The 17,392-nt window shown below is 39.5% G+C and overlaps 1 protein-coding gene across 1 annotated transcript; it reads left to right on the top strand.

Annotated features, from left to right (window-relative positions):
- Positions 1-4,417: 4,417 nt before the first annotated feature.
- Positions 4,418-6,332, top strand: LOC104233734 (transcription factor MYB87-like). Its single transcript, XM_009787170.2, has 3 exons — positions 4,418-4,655; positions 4,748-4,877; positions 5,352-6,332. The coding sequence occupies exons 1-3, from the start codon at positions 4,520-4,522 to the stop codon at positions 6,184-6,186; spliced, it is 1,101 nt and encodes a 366-aa protein (XP_009785472.1). The 5' UTR covers positions 4,418-4,519; the 3' UTR covers positions 6,187-6,332.
- Positions 6,333-17,392: the final 11,060 nt, after the last annotated feature.

The raw sequence follows: 17,392 nt of genomic DNA, 5'->3' as shown, positions 1-17,392 counted from the left end.
CGGGTTTTGACCAAACGGGTCCGAGGTCGACTTTTTTTGACTTTTTGAAAAAAGTGTAAAAAATTCTAGCTTTATGTATTGTAATTGATTCTCTTAGCAATATTTGACGTTATCAAGCCGATTTTGGTTAGATATGATTGGCTTGGAAGCGGATTATAGAGGAAAAGCCGATTTCCACATTTCATTAATTATTTCACCACATGCCTTACATGTTATATGCTTTAATTCCATGATTGACTAAGCCTACGCGAACGCGTGGAGTAACTCGTAATTGTGTAAGCCAATCAGGCGGTGCCTTCGCAAACGCGTCAGCTTTCTCGCAATCGCGATGAACACCTGACGCCCAGTCATTAAAATTCTAAAAGACAGGATTTCACCCATTTTTCATTATCTTTCTATTTGAGCTCAGCCTAGAGGCGATTTTGAAGAGAAAATTCATCACCAATTCATAGGTTAATATAATTTAACTCATTTTCTTCCATTTCTAACATCACTCATTAAATTTCTCGCCTTAGTCATTGTTCTTTCATTGTAGAAAACTAGGAATTTAAGAAAAATTGGGGGATATTTGTAAATTCGAGATTTAGAACTCAATTTGGGATCAGATATCGAAAATAATTACATAATCGGGATCGGGATGAATGGATAAATGGGATTTGATCCGAATCTCGAGTTTTGACCAAACGGGTCCGAGGTCGACTTTTTTTGACTTTTTGAAAAAAGTGTAAAAATTCTAGCTTTATGTATTGTAATTGATTCTCTTAGCAATATTTGACGTTATCAAGCCGATTTTGGTTAGATATGATTGGCTTGGAAGTGGATTATAGAGGAAAAGCCGATTTCCACATTTCATTAATTATTTCACCACATGCCTTACATGTTATATGCTTTAATTCCATGATTGACTAAGCCTACGCGAACGCGTGGAGTAAATCGTAATTGTGTAAGCCAATCGGGCGGTGCCTTCGCAAACGCGTCAGCTTTCTCGCAATCGCGATGAACACCTGACTCCCAGTCATTAAAATTCTAAAAGACAGGATTTCACCCATTTTTCATTATCTTTCTATTTGAGCTCAGCCTAGAGGCGATTTTGAAGAGAAAATTCATCACCAATTCATAGGTTAATATAATTTAACTCATTTTCTTCCATTTCTAACATCACCCATTAAATTTCTCGCCTTAGTCATTGTTCTTTCATTGTAGAAAACTAGGAATTTAGGAAAAATTGGGGGATTTTTGTAAATTCGAGATTTAGAACTCAATTTGGGATCAGATTTCGAAACTAATTACATAATCGGGATCGGGATGAATGGATAAATGGGATTTTATCCGAATATCAGGTTTTGACCAAACGGGTCCGAGGTCGACTTTTTTTGACTTTTTGAAAAAAGTGTAAAAATTCTAGCTTTATGTATTGTAATTGATTCTCTTAGCAATATTTGACGTTATCAAGCCGATTTTGGTTAGATATGATTGGCTTGGAAGCGGCTTATAGAGGAAAAGCCGATTTCCACATTTCATTAATTATTTCACCACATGCCTTACATGTTATATGCTTTAATTCCATGATTGACTAAGCCTACGCGAACGCGTGGAGTAACTCGTAATTGTGTAAGACAATCAGGCGGTGCCTTCGCAAACGCGTCAGGTTTCTCGCAATCGCGATTAACACCTGACGCCCAGTCATTAAAATTCTAAAAGACAGGATTTCACCCATTTTTCATTATCTTTCTATTTGAGCTCAGCCTAGAGGCAATTTTGAAGAGAAAATTCATCACCAATTCATAGGTTAATATAATTTAACTCATTTTCTTCCATTTCTAACATCACCCATTAAATTTCTCGCCTTAGTCATTGTTCTTTCATTGTAGAAAACTAGGAATTTAGGAAAAATTGGGGGATTTTTGTAAATTCGAGATTTAGAACTCAATTTGGGATCAGATTTCGAAACTAATTACATAATCGGGATCGGGATGAATGGATAAATGGGATTTTATCCGAATATCAGGTTTTGACCAAACGGGTCCGAGGTCGACTTTTTTTGACTTTTTGAAAAAAGTGTAAAAATTCTAGCTTTATGTATTGTAATTGATTCTCTTAGCAATATTTGACGTTATCAAGCCGATTTTGGTTAGATATGATTGGCTTGGAAGCGGATTATAGAGGAAAAGCCGATTTCCACATTTCATTAAATATTTCACCACATGCCTTACATGTTATATGCTTTAATTCCATGATTGACTAAGCCTACGCGAACGCGTGGAGTAACTCGTAATTGTGTAAGACAATCAGGCGGTGCCTTCGCAAACGCGTCAGGTTTCTCGCAATCGCGATTAACACCTGACGCCCAGTCATTAAAATTCTAAAAGACAGGATTTCACCCATTTTTCATTATCTTTCTATTTGAGCTCAGCCTAGAGGCAATTTTGAAGAGAAAATTCATCACTAATTCATAGGTTAATATAATTTAACTCATTTTCTTCCATTTCTAACATCACCCATTAAATTTCTCGCCTTAGTCATTGTTCTTTCATTGTAGAAAACTAGGAATTTAGGAAAAATTGGGGGATTTTTGTAAATTCGAGATTTAGAACTCAATTTGGGATCAGATTTCGAAACTAATTACATAATCGGGATCGGGATGAATGGATAAATGGGATTTGATCCGAATCTCGGGTTTTGACCAAATGGGTCCGAGGTCGACTTTTTTTGACTTTTTGAAAAAAGTGTAAAAATTCTAGCTTTATGTATTGTAATTGATTCTCTTAGCAATATTTGACGTTATCAAGCCGATTTTGGTTAGATATGATTGGCTTGGAAGCGGATTATAGAGGAAAGGCTCTGGTAAAGCTCTGAGTTGACTGCGACATGAGGTAAATGTTGGGTTTAACCTTGATTTGAGAAAATTAGGAACCCTTGAGCTATGTCTTATGTGAAATTCATGTTGGCGTATATGCGAAGTGACGAGTGTATATATGCCGCCAAATTACTTGTTTCCGTATTTTTCCGCGTTTTATTAATTATTTCACCACATGCCTTACTTGTTACATGTTTTAATTCCATAATTGACTGCTACTTGCCTTAAATGACTTGCTTATACCCGTAGTTGTCATGCTATTTAATATTCATTTATATGGGGGATAAGGAAGAATTGTGTTTTACGGTAGGATCGGGTTGCGAGTCGCAATAGATAAAATAAGGGTGTATTTATATGGTGAAATAAGGGTGAATTTTGATATTTATTCTGATATTATATGGTGGGATAAGATTGTGCACCGCAATATATATTTATTTATTATTGTTGCGTTTATTATTGTGGAATAAGGGAGGATTGTATTGTACGGTGGGATCGGGTTGCGCGCCGCAACAGTCTATGTATTTCTATTTCCTTATCGTATTGTGTTGGCTTCCGTATTTTTACACGAGACTCTAAGAATTGGTATTTCTGGCATTTACTGTCTTTCCTTTTAGAGCTTGAGTCAAATTTCATGTGTTAGCTGCTTTAATTTGTTCCGCATTTTCTTTCTTGCCATTATTTTTATGTTGCATACAAATTATTGTAAGTGACTGCCTTAGCCTCATCACTACTTCGTCTAGGTTAGGCTCAGCACTTGCAAAGTACATGGGGTCGGTTATAGTCATACTACACTCTGCACATCTTGTGCAGATTTTGGAGTCCATCCCAGCGACGGTTCATAGATTGCTCGGGTCGGCTATTGAGTGGAGACTTGAGGTACAGTTGTTCGGCGTCTGCAGCCTTAAAGCCCCTTGTTATTTATCTTAGTTGTGTAATTTCCCTCAGACAACTTTATTTCTATTCAAACCTTTATTTATACTATTCTAGTAGCTCGTGCACTTGTGACACCAGACTCAGGGATGTATGTATATATTTCGGTCGTTTTGGTTTTCCGCACTTTATTTCGGCTCCATCTCAATTATTTTTGTAATTGGCATCATTTAGATTTGATTTTTTAAAAAATGGCATAAAATTTATCTAACGTTGGTTTGCCTGACAAGTGAAATGTTAGGCGTCATTACGGTCCCGAAGGTGGAAATTTCGGATGGTGACAAAAGATTACATATACGTTATTTGCAATAGCTCTCCGTTTTGTTTTTTTTTTTTTTTAAAAAAAAATAATAATTTGGGACGACTTGTAACAGCTTGTGTCCCTGATTTTCAGGTGGACGTAATTAAAAATCAATACTATTCATCATAAGAGCCGTATTTTTATTATGTTTAATGATTCTTCACTGAGAAAGACAAGAAGAAAAGACGCAGTCTCCAGCGTTCTTCTGGCCATACCACCTCACCCCCCCCCCCCCAAAAAAAAAAAAAAAATCTTGCTGATAGCTTTTCACGATATATTTATCCTCTACATTACTTATTATAATTTCTATTTCTCTCTCTAAACACACTCACACACACACAAGAAAACGGATAGAAGAAGATCAAATTAGCTTAAAAACCATCTAGTTAATTAATTAATTAATTAGTGAAATCAAATTAACAAGATAGATCATGGGAAGAGCTCCTTGCTGTGACAAGAACAGTGTGAAGAAAGGGCCATGGTCCCCTGAAGAAGATGCCAAGTTGAAGTCATATATTGACCAGCATGGCACTGGCGGCAGCTGGATTGCTTTGCCTCCAAAAATTGGTATTATCTTACTTTCTTGATGAAACTCAACATATATCATACCTATTAATTGGATGATTTATAGGATTGTTTTGTTTCTAAAATATTATTAGGCCTGAAAAGATGTGGAAAGAGCTGTCGACTTAGATGGTTAAACTATCTGCGACCAAATCTAAAGCACGGTGGATTCTCTCAAGAAGAAGATGACATTATTTTGAGCCTCTATATTAGTATTGGAAGCAGGTTATTAAATTAATCTCTTTTTCTTCGAATTATGTCATATCTTCCTTTCATGTTTATGTTTCTATAACTAATTAATAACTACACCCTTTAGTTAAAGTTTAGCTTGACACGGATCTAGGGCTGCAAAAGAATTACTGTTCAATTTTATGTGACATTACTAATATTGGTTCGGAGACAAAAAATTCTTTAACTTTGTTTTTTCTCAAGTTCTTAAATATTTTGAATTATTAACTTTACTAACTCATATATGACTTTTCATGCACCTTGAAGAATCTATATATGCAGGAAGTCACATAAAAACATGTGTTTTGACCCTTATTCCAAACCCTTTAAAATAAAATGGGATGGGGAACTAAACTATATACATATAATATATATGATCATACTCATTTTGAACTTAATCGCTCTAGATCTTGAATTCTCTTATGTGAATTAATTCTCTTACCTTGGCTAATGTTATATGATGAATATCAGGTGGTCTATTATTGCAGCACAACTTCCAGGAAGAACTGATAATGACATAAAGAACTACTGGAACACCAAGCTGAAGAAGAAGTTATTTGGAAAACAGCGCAAAAATCTTAGAGGTAAAAGCCAAAAACAAGGATCAAGAAAAGGGAGAGATCAAATGAATAGCTCCATGGATTCTCACAACAATATTGACACAAACCCTAGTTGGTCTGAGTTTCCTATCTTGCAACCAATACCATACTCAAATGATGAACCACGTTACAACAACGATCACACTTCTATTAGAAAGTTGTTGATGAAACTTGGAGGAAATTTCTATGAGGATGATGATAAACCAATGAATGGAGCACTAAATCCTCAATATGATCCCATGGATAATTCTTTGATGCATCCAGTATATCACAATTCTATAAATTTGATATCTTCTGCTCCAATGGTTGTCATGAACACGTCTCCTTTCACAAATTCTCATGAGTACAACGTAGATGGGAAAGCAGTCTGCTGGGTCGACACTGACGCTGAGAAACGAAAGCTAGGGGAGCGAATGGGATCAGATACCTCAGTAGCCCGAGCACTAAACGATGGATGCAATTCTACCACTGAGCTTGAGCATATGGTGTACACTAATCCACAAAAATTAGATGATCTTGAAATGTTATACGAGGATATGCTTAATAATAAACCTGCAACTACTTTGGGAGGAAGCTTGCACTGGGAAGATATGAACAATTTGGTGTTTCCCTTCCCTCCTCTAGTTGTTTCCAACAATGAAGGTCATCAACATGGCACTTTGCTTGAAGAAGGTGCACTTAATGAGCCTAGGTACCCTAGGGATTAATAAATATTTTTGTACATTTCGTTTGACATTGTAAATTTTCTTGAAAGAGAGACCTGGTGATTAATGTGTTTGTTGGAGAACTCTAAATAAGTACGTGTCTGCTCAAAATATTGCATCTTTTCTCTTGGTTATTTGACTAGCAGTAGCTAGTTATTATAGTCAGTCATGTTAAAAATTTGTTGATCCAATCGTGTCTACCTTGAAAATAATGATCTGATCATACGTGTCTCCTAGTATGTTCTTGCCTCCTTAGGTCGAATCTCCGGTCTTTTTAGCCTCCTTAGGTCTAAATTATGTCAAAAGTATGTCCTCCTTAAAATAGTGTTTTACATGTATTTATACCAAGTAGGGTCGAGACTACATGAAAATACCTTCTCCCGCGCGAAATAGGACTTTGGCTCTGTAAAACTTGCATAGGCGTGCCGCACGTGGTGTGCTTGTGGGTAAGTTCAGAGAGTTGATTCTGACAGGCTGCAGAAAATTTCCACAGGCGCGGCGCACGGTGCGCCGCACTATGCGCCTAGGTAATGGGAATTCCCAAAAAGGCAAAACACGAAAGTTGTAGCCCTTTCAAATAGTTTTCCAACGATATATTGTGGAGCCCAAACAGAGTTCTGAGCGAAAAGTTATATGCATTTTACTAGACAATGCGCCGCATGCCCGCTCGATTCTTTGTTTCATTCTGAACTATCATCCGCTGATCCCCGAATACGATTCCGGCTTAATTCTTTGGGGTTTTACTCAGACTTCAAAGCTTCAAATCACTTGAATTCATTCCATAATATCTACATAACTCGGAATCACTCCTGTAAGGCATAGAATACACAATTAGTGCAAAACACTAGCGATTAAAGCTCAAACTCAATTAAAATGCAGTACATTAGAATGTAATAAGCGACTAAAATACCTAATTATAGCCTATCATCATTAACACATGAAAGATAAAGCATGTAACACACTAAAACAGGTAAGGTCAAACATATAAGTTAAATCCTACTCCTGAAGGTTTCATTCATAAATGCAAAGACCATATCGCAGTATTGATCTACCATCATCTCATCTCAAAACTTAAATTGTTAGAGAGAACATATATTTATTTACTCTTAAATTTGTCTTCAACACACCCATCGTGGTTGGACTTGATTCTTTTTTATGAGCCAAACATATGGAAAAGTCTTTGTGAAACTCGAACCCAGAATCTATGCTTACTCTAATACCATGTTAAAGTTTGTGATCATCTCATCTAATAGTTTAAGTCATTAGAGAGACCACTCTTAAATTTGTCTTCAACACGCAGACTATTGGTTGTTTCTGCTGACTGGTTTTGGAGAAATATAAAATGCTGATAATAGTGCTATGTAAACTTATATATATGTTCTTGCATATGAACGCTCAGAGGATGTCAGCCACAAAATTCCTTGGAACTCTCAAGAAAACAGATTCTTCTGTCATTTGGCCATAAATTGCTGGTTTTTAGTAAGCCAGGTATTTTGCAGAAGAGCTTCATTAATTTAATTCCTTCTTCAATTACTGAATGGGATCAATTTGTCATCGTTCATGGTAGAAAATAAATAATAATGTCATATCAATAAGTGAACTGACCCTTTCAAAAAAAAGACCCTTTTTAACCACTACTTAAGACTTTAGGTTTAACGGTACAATAGAAAAATAATTTTTTAAATTAAAAAAAAAAAATTGAGTCTTTCTAGAATACGTCCATGTAAATTAGTCAGTAACACATAATTTATTTTGCGTGGTTAAAAGCAATTCTCCATAGCTGTTTGGGTTTTTGATAGTAGAGCTGACTTCAATGTGATAACCCGCCATGTCATCATGCCACATAGGTGTCATTTGGCATATATTAATGACATGTGAAAACTTACATAAGAAAAAGACTAGCATTTGTGAGAAGATTCTACAGAGGTATGGATATTTCCTTAGGAACAACCTAGATCCTTATGGATTTGCTAGAAAAGTCTTTGGAATCTTCTAGGCTTGTAGAGAATTCTAGAAAAAGCATTTATCTTATAAATATCAAGGACTTGTGTAATAATTAATATTTACACACTAGCCCCTAGGAGAGCAGTATATAAAGGGGGTCATTCATTTGTAATTCATCAAGCAAACAATTCAAGTTATCTCTAATACGAAACTTCCTTTAACAATTCTCTTGTGTTCTTTCTTCCATTCTCTTAGCGATCTTGAGTGTAGTAAGGCTGACTTGACATAGCAAGAACATGAGCAAGTTGTGCAAGATCGTGAGCGAGTTGTCAAGTGCCGCACGTGTACTTAGTTAACAACTAAGGACGTGACAACGTGGTATCAGAGCGAAGGTTTCAACTAAGGGAATGGCGAATGACGGAGAAATTAACGTTGCCAACACCCAAGTCAACGTCATCCAGGATGTGCTGGCAAGAGCGGCCGTAGCAAAAAGAGGAATGCCACCGACAAGAGCCAGGAGGTGCCACCTGAGGTTGTGTAAAACGAAGGGCTTACATCCCAAGAACCATCTGTTACTGAGGTGAGCGAGGATGAAGTGGAGGTCCTTCCAAAGGACGTCTCGCTCGGTAAAGAGTGGGTGATGAAGATGAACGCGGGGATGGACGCCGTGGAGATCTTTGGCCAATGCTTAGGGAAGGTGGAAGGCACCCTTAACGTTCTTGAGGGGCACACTCTTGAAGAGATTGAGAGTATCCGAAATGACTTGGAGGGATGTACACAGACTGAGATGGAACTAAGGAAAACCATCACTGCCTTAGAGTGCAGACTCATGGAGGCTTTGAGTACTATCGATGCTATGAAGGCAAAGATAGAGTCACTCGAGTAACATGTTAATGCTGGCGTGACCGAGGTAGCCAGTAATGTTGTGGTGACGAGGGAGGCCAAGATCAAGGCTCCCAAACCCCCTGTTCAAAGGTGTTCGTGATGCACAAGAAGTGGAAAACTTCCTTTGGCACTTGGAGAACTACTTCTGGCATGGCAAAGTGAGGGACGACGAGGCCAAGATCAACACTGCGGTATTGTACCTCTCAGAGACTTCCATGCTATGGTGGAGAAGGAAGATGGCCGACGTGGATAAAGTTCTATGTACTATTAGCACATGGGATCAGTTCAAAGTGGAGTTCAAACGATAGTTCTTTCTAAACAATGTCTTGTACGAGGCAAGGTGCAAGCTTAGGGAATTGAAGCAAATAGGGAGCATACATAACTATGTCAAGGAGTTCACTACCCTTATGCTTCAAATCCCCAACCTGACCAATGATGACTTGTTGTTCCACTTTATGGACGGGTTGCAAAATTGGGCTAAGCAGGAGTTGCAATGCCGACAAATCACTGATATAGACCAAGCCATAGTGGAGGCTGAATCATTGATGGATTTCAGGCATGACAAGCACGACAAAGGCAATGGCAAGGAGTCAAAGGTTAACAATGTCAAAGGTGGGGGAGACCGTGGCAATGTCAAGGAGATACAACAACAATACTCTAAGACTCAATATTTCAAAAAGTCGAGTGGTCGTAGGGCTACGCCGAGACGAAGGCACAGGTCGAGAAGAAGGAATGCTATATATGCGGAGGGCCACATGGCTTCAGGAATTGTCCTGACCTCGAGATCCTCAGTGCCATAGTACGTGAGCGGAAGGAGAAACCACAAGGAGAGAGTCCGGGAACCGCACAGTTGGGTATGATCGGATTATGTGGTGATGTCACGAAACAAGCTATCCAACCTACCGAGAATGGCAATCAGTACGTGGATCTCACCATCAACAACAAGCCCGCTCGTGCAATGGTAGATACTGGAGCAACTTATAATTTCGTGACTGAGGCTGACGCAAAAAGACTGGAATTGAAGCTTGCTCCAACCAACTCTCGCGTCAAGACCGTGAATGCCGAGATACAGAATTCTCGTGGGGTAGCTAATGGAGTTGGTGTCAAATAGGGAACTTGGAAAGGTATGACAAACTTTACCGTAACCGCTATGGATATCTTTGACATCATACTGGGGCAAGAGTTCTTTAGACATTGTCATACTTTAATCGACCCCTACCTCCAACGTCTCTTGGTTATGGAGCGAGAAGGAGCTTGCATGGTACCTATAGTGACTATGCCACACGGACAGATCCAAGCACAACTCTCAGCTATGCAGGTTGTCAAGGGGATCAAGAAGGGGGAGCCGACGTTCGTGGAAACCATTGCAAGTCTAGAGGAAGACAAAAATTTTCAAGAGACATTGCCGCCTTGCATAGAGAAGTTTCTTAAGGAAAACAAAGATGTCATGCCTGAGGAGTTGCGTAAGCACTTGCCGCCCAAACAAGATTTGAATCACAAGATTGAGTTGGAGCCAGGGGCTAAGCTACCTGCATTTGCCCCATATTGTATGGCACCTCCCGAGCTAGAGGAGATCAGGAAACAATTGAAGGAGTTGCTAGATGCTGGTCACATTCGCCCATCAAAGGCACCTTTTGGCGCACTAGTATTGTTCTAGAAAAAGAAGGATAAATCGTTGCGTTTGTGCATAGACTACCGAGCACTTAATAAGGTCACCGTGAAGAATAAGTACCCGATCCCGCTCATTGCTGACTTGTTCGATAGACTTGGGCAAGTCAAGTACTTTACCAAGGTGGATCTTCGAAAGGGCTACTACCAGGTTTGCATTGCGAAAGGGGATGAGCCAAATAAACATGCATGACGAGATATGGAGCCTTTGAATGGTTGGTGATATCCTTCGGCTTAACCAATGCACCGACCACATTTTGCACCCTTATGAATAAGATCTTCCATCCCTACCTTGATCAGTTCGTGGTAGTCTACCTAGACGACATAGTCATCCACAGCAACACCTTGGAGGAGAACATGGAGCACTTAAGGAAGGTTTTCCAAGTCATGCGAGAGAACGAGCTATACATCAAGAGGGAGAAATGTGAGTTCGCACAATCAAAGGTGCACTTCTTGGGCCATGTCATTAGCAATGGAGAGCTATGCATGGATGAGGCTAAGGTACATGTTATCCAGGAGTGGGAGGCACCTATAAAGGTAACTGAGTTGAGATCATTCCTTGGCCTTGTTAACTACTATTGTCGGTTCATCAGTGGATACTCAGCAAAGGCCGCACCATTGACTAAGTTGTTAAAGAAGAACAAGCCATGGATTTGGATGGAGCATTGTCAAAAGGCATTTGAATGTCGTAAGACAACTGTAACAGAGGAGCCAGTCTTGGCATTACCTGACTTTGCCAAGACATTTGAGGTGCACACAGATACCTCAGACTTCGCCATTGGGGGTGTCCTGATGCAGGATGAGCATCCCATAGCATTTGAGAGCCACAAGTTAAATGAGACGGAGCGGCGTTACATGGTACAAGAGAAGGAAATGACTGCCATTGTGCATTACCTTCGTACATGGAGACATTATCTGCTCGGGTCGAGGTTCGTGGTCAAGACTAATAATGTGGCTACTAGCTACTTTCAGACACAGAAGAAGCTTTCACCAAAGCAGGCTAGGTGGCAGGATTTCATGGCCAAGTTTTATTATGCGCTGGAGTATAAGCCGGGAAAAGGTAATGTTGTAGCCGATGCCTTGAGCCGGAAAATCAAGCTTGCTGCAATTACTTCAATGAGATGGGACATTAGGGAGGCTATAAAAGAAGGCAAGATGAGACGGTTTAGGGGGCCAAATAGCTTATCGAATTAGCCAACAAAGATAAGATGAGACGGTTTTGGATAGAAGACGTCCTACTACTTACCACAGGTCGGCGGGTCTACATGCCTAAATTTGGATACATTAGACGACTGATCATAAGGGAGAGTCATGACACAATATGGGCTGGTCATCCAGGTCAACATCGCACTAGGGCCCTGGTTGAGTCAGTCTACTATTGGCCACGTATGCGTGATGACATAGAGTGCTATGTGCAGGCTTGTCTTGTCTGTCAACAGGACAAGGTTGAACAGCAACAACCCGGAGGACTTTTGGAGCCACTACCAGTTGCAGAGCATCCATGGGAAAGCGTAACTATGGACTTTATTACTTGCCTACCGAAGTCCGACGGTTATGGTACTATTATGGTGGTCGTGGATAGATTTTCCAAATATGCCACTTTCATGCCCGCCTCACCAGGTTGCACAGCCAAGGAAGCCGCCAACCTGTTCTTTAAGAGCGTGGTGAAGTATTGGCGCTTACCAAGGCATATAATCAATGATCGAGACCCCCACTTTACTGGAAACTTTTGGAGAGAGTTGTTTGACATACTTGGTATGGAGCTACACTTTTCTACTAGTTTCCACCCACAGACGAATGAAAAAACGGAACGAGCAATGCCTTACTAGAATGCTACTTGAGGCATTATGTAAGCGCGCATCAGAAAGATTGGGCAAAGCTCCTAGACATTGCCCAATTCTCTTATAACTTGCAGTGGAGTGAGTCCACTGGGCGGACACCATTTGAGCTAGCCAGAGTCCAACAACCACAAACTCCACATTCATTACCAGCCGCGTTCGAGGGAAAGAGTTTGGGGGCTTATCATATGGCCAAAGGATGGGAGGAGCAGCTCGACACTGCTAAGTCCTACTTGGATAAGGCAGCTAAGAAGATGAAGAAGTTTGCCGACCGTAAGCGGCGTCCCACATACTATAGAGTTGGGGACATGGCCATGGTGAAGTTTAACCCAAGACAGTTCAAGGCACTATGGGGCATTCATCAGAATCTGATTCGCAAGTATGAGGGGCCATTTACGATCGTCGCCAAGGTAGGCAAGATCTCATACAAGCTTGACATGCCATCATATCTCAAGATCTACCTTGTCTTCCATGCTAGCATGCTTAAGCCATATCATTAAGATAAGGATGATCTGAGTAGGGGCCAATCAAGCCGGGCCCCAATGACTATCACCACCTCGCATGATCGGGAGATTGAGGCTATCATAGATTACCAGGTCAGGCAAAAACAAGGGCAAAAAGCCACCGCTATGTTCCTCGTCCATTGGAAAGGGCAATCACCGGAGGAGGCCACGTGGGAACGATATGAAGACTTGTGGCAATTCAAAGATAAGATCCGAGAGTTTATGCAGTAGCATTGCGCCGCGGTCGTCGCAATATTAGGTCAGGGAGAGTGTGATGACCCGCCATGTCATCATGCCACATAGGTGCGATTTAGCATATATTAATGTCATATGGAAGCTTACATAAGAAGAAGGCTAGCATTTGTGAGAAGATTCTAGAAAGGTGTGGACATTTCTTTAGGAAGAACCTAGATCCTTATGGATTTGCTAGGAAAGTCCATGGAATCTTCTAGGCTTGTAGAGAATTCTAGAAAAAACCTTTATCTTGTAAATATCAAGGACTTGTATAATAATTAATATTTACACACTAGCCCCTAGGAGACTAGTATATAAAGGGGGTCATTCATTTGTAATTCATCAAGCAAACAATTCAAGTTCTCTCTAATACAAAGCTTCCTTTAACTATTCTCTTGTGTTCTTTCTTCCATTCTCTTAGCGATCTTGAGTGTAGTAAGGTTGACTTGACATAGCAAGAACGTGAGCAAGTTGTGCAAGATCGTGAGTGAGTTGTCAAGTGCCGCATGTGTACTTAGTTAACAACTAAGGACGTGACATCAATGACTATAATGCATTTTAGAAATTACACACGAGAGACGTAATATGGTGATGTAGTTTCGTATAAACAACACTAATAGGTAAGCTATATCGATTCATTGAAGACATAATTAAGTAATATATGTGTACCTTCTTTAACTCCTTAAACTTTCATATGAGATCGTAACACAGTTCAATAAGTATATTATAATTTCTGTCCTAGCGGCGACCAGTACAGGTACATGCATGATTTATTCGTCATTGAGATTTGAAACCACAAAACCAGGAGAAGCTAGCGTTTACATATTATTCCTTTTCCTTAAATTATAAATGCCATCTTCACAAGAATTAATGAACGCAGCCATGATATTCTTAACATAGGTACGTAACTAAGGAAAGTGTTCTTGACGGGACGTGGTGGAATGAATGATGTAACACTCCTTAAATTAATAAAAATTTCGAGACACGCTAATAATAAAATTAAATTATTATTATTATTATTATTATTTATTTTGCCTATAGTGAAAATAATATATATATATATATATATATATATATATATATATATATACACATTTAAATAATTGGATATACAATTAGAGAAATATTAATAATTTTAATATTGTTAATTATTAAAAGAGAATATCATTAATTACTAATTAAATTTTAATAAAAAATGGAAAAAGCAAAAGAAAAAGGCGTGCAAGCCAAGCCCGTAAAGGGCTCTTGGCAGGAAAAAGGCATAAGCCTTGGGAACAAAAAAAAAAGGAACAGAACCCCACGTTCTGTTGCCAAGAAACAGCAGCGCTTTACAGCAAAATACTCACGGAAGATTCTAGGTTTTATTACGAATCACTAATTCTTCAATTCAGATATATAAAATTTCTTATTGCCAATTACCCTACAGTAGTATTAAGTAAGAATTGAGTAGTTATTTTCTTTCTTCCTCTATATCAACAATAAATTTCATATTTAGGTGTAGTACTTTAAAATTGATTAAAATGCACTAGTTGTTGTAAAATCGATTGTTTGACTGGTGTCAATTGGACTGGGGCCTACGTATTGGTTTGAGAAGTTTTGAGGTGAGTGATAACTAGGGAATATGATTCATTTTACACTCCTTCTTACTTGAGTTTTGATTAAAAATGCATACAAAATAGTCCCAAAGGCTTACATATTGTACTTGTTTGCAAGGTTTGGTCAAAAAGGTGACAATTAGTCAAATTCAGCTCAAAAATGAGTGAAACATGCATAAATACCAAGAACAAGTCCAAACACAGTGCAACAGGTTCAATGCGGCCGCACTCTAGTTAGTGCGGTCCGCAGTGAGAAAGTTCAGAGAGGTGCCTATTTCGAACATTCAAGCAATGCAGCCACAAAAGCAGTTTGTGCGGACCGCATTGGCCTCACTGCGGCCGCACTCGATATTATGTGGTCCGCAAAGCTGGAGTTCAGAGAGTTGGGAATTTTGAGGCTGACACCAATGCGGTCTGCGGTCCTTTTTGTGTGGACCGCAATTAAAGCCATCGTGGCCACGGTGCATTTTTTGCAGCCCGCGGTAGCCAAGTTTAGAGAGCAGATATTTAAAGCCAAAAGTCTCACTGCGGCCGCACTCGATTTTTTGAGGACCGCACTACCCCCGCAGGGGTATTTTTGTCTAGAAAATTCGGCCTATTATAAATAGTTTCTTTTCCTATTTTTAGGTCATCAGTTGTAATTTAACGCTCAGCTGCGCTCGTGAACAGTGTTGCTTACCCATTTTGAGTAATTTTAGAGTAGTTTTATCATTGAATCTTCTAGTATTAGCTTGTAATTAAATATTATGGGTTTATGTTCATCTATTTCTTAGTTTTCTTCTATTATCATGAGTAGCTAGACCCATTAGCTAGGGTTGTGGCTCAATCCTAGTGTGGGTATTTGATGGGTCTTGAGTTTTATGGCTTGAATGTCTATGAGTGTTTGATATTTGGACTAATTTGTGGTTTCTATGTTGAATTAGTAGTTGCAAACACTAATTTGTGGCTATTTGACTTGGGTTCTTATTGAGAAAGAGAACTTGAGTCAAGGAAAATTAGTTCAACGAGGAATTGCGGCATATTCAAGATATTGATAGCCCCAATTCAAGGGTTAAACCTAGAGATAGTAATATCCGACTTGAACCTTAATTGCTTGCACAAATTATCATACCCAATTGGTCTTGAGAAAGTCAATTAGGGTAAAATCACTCAAACTACCGAGAGGTATAGAGTGAAAAGTTTAGTGCATTGATTATATCGTAATCCTCAACATGACAACCTAGCCTTAGACTCGAGAACCCGTCAAGTATCCACCTAGGAGAAAGTCACTTCCCTAGTGCCTTCTTAACTATTTAGACAATCTTTCAAGTATCTTACTCTTAGCTTAATTTAGAATCTTATTAGCATAAAATTAGAAGTAATCAAGAGACCAACTATGATTAAAAGTGCAATTAAGAGCAATTACACATCTCTAACTTAGATAGAAACCTAATTCCCATTTCTAGCTCCCTGTGTAAATCGATCCAGACCTTCTCGGGTAAAATCTGCTTCGACCACTCTCGCTACTTTGTAGTAGTGCAGGGTTGGCTCCGATCACTTTTTGGCGCCGTTGTCGGGGAGCTAACAATTTTGGCTATCTATCTAAATAGTTTTGTGTATTGTTCTTCTTTCCTTTTGTGTTACTAATTTGTGTGTGTCACAACTTCAGGTACAAAATGGCAGCAAACAATGCACCTCTCAGAGATCTTCCGTCGGGGGGAGGATGTAGATGACAATGTTGATGATGAGGTTCATATTGTACCTCAAGGCCAAAGGAGAGGCCGCCAGGACAATGATAATATTCCAGACCCTCGCTCGCCACCTTCTAGGGTGGATCCTCGAGTGCTTTGCAATCAAGGATATGCAAGTGCAATTGTCCCACTGCGGATCAGGGCGGACAATTTCAAATTACCAATGTGAAGCTGACATTGCTGGAGCAGCGTGGGTATTTCACGGGCACTGCCAATCAGAATACATACAAATATTTCAAGGGTTTCATGGATACCTGTTGGGGAGCAAGCAAACTTATGTGTCCGAGGATGCACTTCGGTTGAGACTATTCCCTTTCTCACTTAGAGGGAAGACATTGATTGGCTTGAGTGACTTTCCAACCATTCCATCACTACTTGGGATGCGTTGGCGGATAAATTCATTGCAAAGTTTTTCTCATCGGGGCACATGGCAGCATTGAGAGATGAGATCTTAACTTTCAAGTAGGAGCCTACCGAACCATTACATGAGATTTGGGAGCGATATAGAACCATGGTAAAGGAATTCCCCAACAATGATATGACTGAGGCAATGATCCAACAAACTTTCTACTGGGGTATTAACACAACTAACCAGTGCATAGTGAACCAACTTGCTTGGGGTAATTTCATGAGGCTGTCTTATGATGAGGCTTGGGACATTCTTGACGAGATGGCTAACACATCTTCCGCTTGGGAAAGTAGAGCAATGTGCCACAGGGTGACCCCATGGTCACTCACTTCCACAAAGAACTACATGACCATGGGCAGGCTATAGCAGAGTTGGCAACTACAATGAACTAACTAGCAAAGGC

The sequence above is a fragment of the Nicotiana sylvestris genome, chromosome 10 (assembly GCF_000393655.2).
Source record: "Nicotiana sylvestris chromosome 10, ASM39365v2, whole genome shotgun sequence".
Classification (NCBI taxonomy): Eukaryota; Viridiplantae; Streptophyta; class Magnoliopsida; order Solanales; family Solanaceae; genus Nicotiana; species Nicotiana sylvestris.
Note: the sequence above shows the minus strand (reverse complement) of the source record. Positions and strands in the feature narration are given on the sequence as shown.